General features: G+C 46.8%; 1 protein-coding gene across 1 annotated transcript; it reads left to right on the forward strand.

Moving 5' to 3' along the window:
- Nucleotides 1–4,486: 4,486 nt before the first annotated feature.
- Nucleotides 4,487–8,574, forward strand: LOC146237209 (beta-1,3-N-acetylglucosaminyltransferase lunatic fringe-like). The gene is made up of 6 exons (XM_084685362.1): nt 4,487–4,998; nt 5,222–5,270; nt 6,513–6,932; nt 7,747–7,906; nt 8,009–8,094; nt 8,385–8,574. The coding sequence occupies exons 3-6, from the start codon at nt 6,844–6,846 to the stop codon at nt 8,533–8,535; spliced, it is 486 nt and encodes a 161-aa protein (XP_084541488.1). The 5' UTR covers nt 4,487–4,998; nt 5,222–5,270; nt 6,513–6,843; the 3' UTR covers nt 8,536–8,574.
- Nucleotides 8,575–8,912: the final 338 nt, after the last annotated feature.

An 8,912-nucleotide genomic window follows, 5' to 3' on the forward strand; every position in this document is an offset into this window, starting at 1 on the left:
AGCAAATCAGAGAACACACTACGTCAGTGGCGATATAGGATCAGACCTTTAGGGGGGCTCAGCCCCCAATGAGAATGTGACATGAATACAGTGCTTTGCAAAAGTGCTAAACCCCCTTGCTAATAACAGGCATGCAAACACATTAAAAAAGACAGTAAAAAAGTTGAGAAGGATACGGCAAACCCCGACCCTCTAGGGGGGTCCGGGGGCATGCTCCCCCGGAAGAAAATTAAAAAGTTAAACGCATGAATCTGGTGCACTTTGAGAGAAAAATTAAGAGGCTAGATCTATGTAGAATCTGTGCTATTGTGAACAATGTCATGTTCTTTTAATCATAAATACATTGTTTGTATAGCATACATAATAAAAAACTATTAAACAAATGGGTGTTGAACTACTTTAAAAAGCAAAAGTCAAAAGCATCACTTACTGTAAAGCTAACACACATCCAATAGACTCATTTTTAATATTGTATTAAAATGGTTTCTATTAGATGATGTAAGGTGGGTCTGTAAACCTCTCCCCACTCTGCCTCTGATTGGCTGTGAGGTTCAGGCATTAGGAGTGACGATTGGTTCCAGAGCCAGTTGTAAAGTTGAGAAGCACGGGTAAAATGCTGTGTTGGCCACGCCCAATACCCGCCACGCCGCTAATTTCACTGGATAATAATTAATACATATATGTATTATTATGCAAAATATTGAATGAATGAAAAAAACTAAGGATGTCCCTTTCTTCATGAACTACCAGCATCAAATGATAATAAACAATAATCTTTTTTTTTTTTAATCATTATTATTTTTAGGGGTGCTGAGATGAAACTTACGGGTGCTTGAGCACTCCTAAAAAGGGTCTAAAATTGCCACTGCATTACGTCGAAGATCGATACCGAGACCTTTTACTCTGATTATGAAGCTGATCAATTACCCCGTGACCAGAGTCATTTACTACAAGTGGTCTGGTGTGCTCTTTAGTTTTTTTCTCCTTTTCTGAAAGCAGTTTTCATCCTCGCGCCATCCGTCCTGTTCTCTCTCCGTGCTTGTGCGTTTATCCTGCCCTATCTCTCTCTCTGTCTCTATCTTCACTCACATTCTCTCTCCTCCCCTCTATCTCTCCTCTGCTTTCCCCCCCTCTTTCTCTCTCTTTCTCCTCAGCTTGTCTCTAGCCTTTTCATTTTCGGCCGTCAGCACACGTTAATCTTTTCCTCCTCCTCTCTTCCTCCTCTCCTCCTCTCTTCTTTTCCTCCTCCTCCCATTCTCCTAATCCTAAAACAGACGGGCTGGCAGGTAGACAAACAGACAGACAGTGTATCGAAGCAGAAGACAATTTCACTTTTTACAGTGTGGATGTGTGTGTGTGTGGTCTCTGTATGACTGTAAGAAGCCTCCCCCATCCTCACCCTTCCTCCCCCATCTCTCTCTAACATCATAAATGTTTGACAGTGTCTCCTCACTCACCTCTCTGCTTTCTGGGAGAGGGAGAGACACATAGAGAGAGAGAGAGAGAGAGAGAGAGAGAGAGAGAGAGAGAGAGAGACATAGAGAATGAGTCTTATAACTATTTGTGTGTGTGTCAGTAATTCGATGTTAGTTTCAGCTCTTCTGTTAAACATTTGAGTAGATAATACTTGCATGCTCTTTTTAAATGAACTGAGACAGTTTCATTGTGTGTGTGTGTGTGTGGTGGGTGTGGTGCGTGTGGTGTGTGTGTGTGTGTGTGGTGTGTGCGCATTGATGTCCTATTTCCTTATTCACAGAGCTGATGGAGGATTCATGCTGTTCTGTGTCCACCATGATTACAGTTTAACTGACATCATGACAGATTAGCTTCACAATTGTATCAGCAGATTCTTCTCCTCCTCCTCTGTCCCCCTCTCTTCCTCCTCTCCTCCTCCTCTCTTCCCCTCTCCTCCTCTCTTCCCCTCTTCTCCTCTCTTCCCCTCTCCTCCTCTCTTCCCCTCTTCTCCTCTCTTCCCCTCTCCTCCTCCTCTCCTCTCCTCCCCCTCTCTTCCCCTCTCCTCTCTCCCCCTCTCCTCCTCCTCTCTCCTCCTCTTCTCCTCCTCTCCCCTCTACTCCTCCTCTCTCCCCCTCTTCTCCTCCTCTCTCCCCCCTTCTCCTCCTCTCTCCCCTTCTCCTCCTCTCTCCCCCTCTTCTCCTCCTCTCCTCCTCTCCCCCTCTCCCCCCCTCTTCTCCTCCTCTCCTCCTCTCTCCTGTCTCTTCCTCCTCTCTCCCCCTCTTCTCCTCCTCTCCTCCTCTCTCCTGTCTCTTCCTCCTCTCTCCCCCTCTTCTCCTCCTCTCCTCCTCTCTCCTGTCTCTTCCTCCTCTCTCCCCCTCTTCTCCTCCTCTCCTCCTCCTCTCTTCCCATCTCCTCCATTCAACCTTTCTCGTCCTCTCCTCTCTGCAGGAGGATGTCCCCCCCTGCTGGTTACAGTTGAACAGCTTTTTAGAATGTTATGGACACCAGTGGTTCTACAGCAGGCAGGGAGAGAGGGGAGCCTTGGAGCATATCCTGGAGTGATACACACTCTCAAACACACTCAAACACACACACACACACACACACAAACAGACATATAAGTACTGTAAGTGATATATGAGCAGAGTTAGGTTCTTATCAGTTTGCAGTGGAAAGTGTTGGACTATGAGGGCAGCTTCTTAGAACACACATACACTCACACACTCTCTGTCTCTCTCTCTCTCTCTCTCTCTCTCTCTCTCTCTCTCTCACACACACACACACACACACCACACACACAGTAGTGCCCACACATTCACCACAAACACCCCATCACAGACAGTAACCCCCCCACACACACACATAGACACATACACACACAGTCTTTGAAGTGTGGCTGTGTTGTCTAAGGATCTTGTGATCAGATATTTTTCTCTTCACTGTCTAGACTTACGCCTGGGGTTGGAACACACACACACACAGACTCAACTGGGCTTTCACATTTGGTCTCCATCAGTGTCCAGCTGTAATGTAAAGCACATGACTGGAACCAAGATACTGTAAGATACTGGACTGCACACACACACACACACACACAGCTCTCTCCCTCCCTGTCTCTCCCTATCCAGCCCTGTCTCCTTCTCACCCTCTCTCCCCGTCTTTCTCTCACTCTCCTTTTCTCTTCTGTTAAGGATCTGTTTTTAATTATCTGTCCTTGTGACAAAAATGCTGACCCATGTCGTAGCACACACACACACTCTTTCACACACACACTCTCTCATACACACACACTCTCTCACACACTCTCTCACACACACTCTCTCACACACTCTCACACACACACTCTCACACACACACACACACACACACTCTCACACACTCTCTCACACACTCCCATACACACACTCTCTCACACACTCTCATACACACACTCTCTCACACACACACACACTCTCATACACACACTCTCTCACACACACTCTCTCACACACACTCTCTCACACACACTCTCTCCCATGATGGGGGAGAGAGGATGAGGAATGAGGGAATTTCTATTTTGAAACAGAGGACAAAACTGAGACAAGACCTTCAACAGGGAGTGTGAGTGTGTGTGTGTGTGTGTGTATGTCAGTGTTTGTGTGTGAGAGAGAAATAAAGAAATAGAGAAAGCATGTGTGTGTGCATGGGAAAGAGTGTGTGCGCGTGTTCTCTGAATGTGAAGAAGACAAACAGACCTTTGTTTCAGAGGAAACATCCCACACACTATCTTCCAGATCTGTGTGTTAGTATAATGTGTGTGTGTATGTACCGTACATGAATGTGTATTAGTTGTATGTAATGTGTATATATGTATGTGCAGATATGTACAGCTATGGTGCAGATATTTGGAAGTGAAAACATCTCTTGTCCTCTTGAGAATGTAAACAACTACAATCTCAAACATTTGTGGCATAGGCTGCCACCTAAATATGTTGTGTATTTGCAACACACATACTTATGTATCAGTAACGTTTCTGTCTGTTCCGTTTTTAGACATGATGATTGTAAATCATAATTAGAGTTAAGGTCATGCTCCTTTCACACAAACCTCGGAAAGACGAGGTGTCCGTTAGGCTCGAGGTACTTCTATAAGAAAGCGTTTGTTTTGGCTCCAGTCTTTCTTTCTACGTTGTATGCATCTTTTCGCATGAAACATATTCACATTTTATGATCTCACTCAACAGGCGGCTTGTTAATTAAAAACGTGAAATTACGTAAAAGAAAAGTATATATCTGTATCAATCACACGGTTCAAAGTGATTTTAACGGTTTTTTGGGGGGCATCACGCGGAAATATTCAGTTTTCTAATCCTCCAATGTGAGTGCTGACCCATAGCGACTCTCCGCTGTACGCCACGCCCAGCACGGGAGCCCTGAGAACGGAGAGTGGCTGGAACAGAGGCCGGTCACGCCTCCGGTTGTCTCCTCGACGGGGTTGAGGTATCCGTCTGACACGATAACGGGAGATGGAGGAGGAGAGGCGCCTGTTCGCTCTCCGTTCTGTCAACATTTATTTGAGACAGGACAGCGGGATGCGTTTGGCTGGAGTTTTCCTCACAGAATGTTTTAACTGCGTCGCCGTTCGTTTACATTCTATTACCAGAGTCTAGAATGTTGAACAACTTCGTGGGGTTGACCGTCACCTGTCTCGGGATGCTGCTGCTTGTCGTGTCCGTTAGAATCCGAGGAAGCCCTTTGAGTGACGCCGCCGCATCAGCTGCCGTGTCTACCGGGAGTTTGGACACGAGAAGCAACTCGTCAGCAGACAGCGGGGCGATTGCAAAGTTACATTCGGAGCAGTTGAACGTATTGTCGGCATACTTTAGCAAACTGAACCGAGAGAAAAGGGCGGTGACGAGACCCGCGAGAGAGATACCTGCTCTGGGCACGGTGGAGAAGCTCCTACCGGAGGATGTGTTGCTCGCAGTGAAGACGACGGTAAAAAACCACCGGAGCAGACTGGGTCTGCTACTGGACACCTGGATCTCCAGGAGCATGCGCCAGGTAGGCTAGGTGTATGTGTGTGTCACTTCCTTCCTCAAGCATACACACACACAATCACACACACATTGAACTATCACACCTCCCTCCTCTCTCTCTCTCTCCCTTCTTTCTTTCCCTCCCTCCCCCTCCCACACTCCCTCTCTATTTGTCTCTAAAGTGTGCAGCTGTTTTGCTGTTGAGAGAAGTTTACTTAAGTGAACATTGTGTGTGTGTGTTTCCCCAGACATTCATATTTACTGATGGAGAAGATGAGAAGCTCAGAAAAATTATGGGTGAGTTCTCTACTCCCGAACAGTGTTGGGTAACGTTACTTTTTTAAGTAACTTATTACAGTTCTTGTAAAGTAACTAGTTGCGTTACTTAGTTACTTGCTGTAGAGAGTAAGGCGTTAAGTTACTTTTGCGTTACATTAGGAAAATTCTTTTATTTCGAAAACTCACTTTGGTCACTCTTATGCCCAGAAGGCACATTTAATGGGTTGACCTCAGCAATAGCACATATTGTATTGAATATTCAGTGTCACTCGCGTATAACATGATCAATCCTCATTATACAGCAAGACGGATCAAGGCAAAAATCCACTACAATGAAAAGCAATATTTGCATGAAGTTCTTCAATCAAGAAACTCTTTAATCAATAAATAATGTTGTAAAATGTCAGGCAGAAGTCTAGTAGTTAGCTAGCTCTACAAGGGCTAGGTTTGAATCTAGAAGCAAAACAAAGCTAAGCTATAGCTAGGTAGGCCTATATGGTAGCAAAATGGTGTTCACTTATGTACTGAACCAGACTATTTTACTTACTGTAATATAAATCTGAACCAAAACCACTGAACGATACAGCAAAACATCACACAAGCTTGAGTTCAATACATAATTTAATGTGACATTACGTAGGCCTGTACATGCAAGTCTTAAATAACTATTTAGCTGGTCGGCTCCATGAAGCCGGGTAAATTGGGCTCGTCACCTGTCTAGCAGATTAAGACGTTTTCGTAGGTACCTAGCGAAAAATAGCCTCAACTTTCCTAGACTTTTAGCTACATTCTGAGTGCTCTCGACCAAAAGACTAAATTAAGTAACGCGTTACTTATTTGAACTAGTAACGGATTCATTCAATTAAATAATTAACGCATTAAGTTACTCGTTACCTTACAAAAGTAGTCTGACTACTGTAACGCGTTACACCCAACACTGCTCCCAACACTCACACACCCTCACACACATACGCATACACACACGCAAACACACACACGCATGCATATCAGAATCTAGTTTTATTCTATACACACATACACACACACACGCACACATACATACTCGCACGCTGGCAGTTGATTATGCTGAGTCTGAGAAAAACAGGAAGTTCCCGCTAAAAAGACAGGAAGTCAGATAACTCCAGGAAGCAGGTTGTGTTTCTACGGCAACCCTGGACGCGCTGCCTGGAAAGGAAATTATGTTATCATTGTGATAGTGTGATATGATTGGTTGTTGGTTATTGGTCCCTCCCACAACAGGAAGTCACATGACCAACACCAATTGTTCATCGGCCCACAATCGCCAGGCGCTGTCCTGCAAGATGGCCACCGAATATGACCACTTCCTGTTCTCTGGACGCAAGTATGACACACACACACACACTCACTCACACAAAAAACACGCACACATTTATTCACCCACACAGACTGTTAACCCTGTGTGTCGGTGTGTGTTTGTGTGTGTGTATGTGGTTCTGCCATGTGGATGATGACAACTACGTGAACACACGACCCCTGGTGGACATGCTGTCTCACTACAGCCACGCCCACCACCTCTACATAGGACGCCCCAGCCTCGACGGACCGGCCAATGGGAACAGTGCGTTTCTGGTTTGCTACGGGAGGGGCGGGGTGCTGTCACAGTCGAGGACTCGCCTTGAAGATGAAACCTTGGGCTAGGTACACACACACTCCTGGGCTAGGTACACCACACACACACTCCTGGGCTAGGTACACCACACACACACACACACACACACACTCCTGGGCTAGGTACACACACACACACACACTCCTGGGCTAGGTAAACACACACACTCACACACACACACACACACACTCCTGGGCTAGGTACACCACACACACACACACACACACACACTCCTGGGCTAGGTACACCACACACACACACACACACACTCCTGGGCTAGGTACACACACACACTCACACACACACACACACACTCCTGGGCTAGGTAAACACACACACACACACTCCTGGGCTAGGTACACACCCACACTCACACACACACACACACACACTCCTGGGCTAGGTAAACACACACACACACACTCCTGGGCTAGGTAAACACACACACTCACACACACACACACACACACTCCTGGGCTAGGTAAACACACACACACACACACACACACACACACACACACACTCCTGGGCTAGGTACACCACACACACACTAACACACACACACACACTCCTGGGCTAGGTAAACACACACACACACCAGCACTCCTGGGCTAGGTACACACACACTCGTGGGCTAGGTACACACACACACACACTTGTGGGCTAGGTACACACACACACTCCTGGGCTAGGTACACCACACACACACTCACACACACACACACACTCCTGGGCTAGGTACACACACACTCGTGGGCTAGGTACACACACACACACACTTGTGGGCTAGGTACACACACACACTCCTGGGCTAGGTACACACTCCTTCGTCTCTCTCTGCAGCGGAGGTCGTTTCCTGGAGACTGCCGAGCGGGTCCGTCTCCCTGACGACTGCACCATTGGTTACATCGTGGAGGCGTTGCTAGGAGAGGGGCTTACGCGCTCGCCACTGTTCCACTCTCACCTGGAGAACCTCGAACTGGTGTCCCAGATACACACACAGGTACACACACAGGTACACACGCCGATACACACACACACAGGCTTTGGTGGTTAATGAAGTGTGTGTGTGTGTATGTGCGTGAATGCATGCGTGTGTCCTCAGGTCACTCTGAGTTACAGCTTGTCCAACAGCCAGACCAACATCATTAACTTGAGAGGATGTTTCTCATTGGTCGAGGACCCCACTAGGTATGAGGCAGCATGTGTATGTGTGTGTGTGTGTGTATATGTACTTGTGTGTGTGTATATGTACTTAAATTGTGTAACTCCCTTCATCCCTCTCTTTTTCTCCCTCCCTCCCTCCCTCCCTCCCTCCCTCCCTCCCTCCCTCCCTCCCTCCCTCCCTCCCTCCCTCCCTCCCTCCCTCCCTCCCTCCCTCCCTCCCTCCCTCCCTCCCTCCCTCCCTCCCTCCCTCCCTCCCTCCCTCCCTCCCTCCCTCCCTCTCCATTCTCCCTCCCCTTCTTTCTCCTTCCCTCCAGGTTTAGGTCAGTTCACTGTCTGCTGTACCCAGAGACCCCCTGGTGCCCCTCCTCTAACAGCAGCAGGGGGAGGGAGAGCTGGAGGGAGGTAGGGATGACAGGAGGATGGCGTGATAGAGTGATAGGACAGAAGAAGCTGCCCCAGTGGTGAGAGAGCAGGTTCTTCTTACAGTAACACATCACACTCAGCATGGACATGTGATCACATATGGACATATGACATCATGTGATCACATATGGACATATGACATCATGTGATCACATATGGACATATGACATCATGTGATCACATATGGACATATGACATCATGTGATCACATATGGACATATGACATCATGTGATCACATATGGACATATGACATCATGTGATACTTCACTGTGTACATTTTTGCTTCCTTTGTGTGTAATATATGGAATTTGTATGTAATAAATACATGTATTCGTATATATGTATATATATATATACACTTTTTTTTAAGGGAGGGAGAGACAAAGAGGGAGAGAGAGCTGGAACAAAGATCAGACAG

The sequence above is a fragment of the Hypomesus nipponensis genome, chromosome 21 (genome assembly GCF_054491055.1).
Source record: "Hypomesus nipponensis isolate SF chromosome 21, ASM5449105v1, whole genome shotgun sequence".
NCBI classification, from domain to species: Eukaryota; Metazoa; Chordata; class Actinopteri; order Osmeriformes; family Osmeridae; genus Hypomesus; species Hypomesus nipponensis.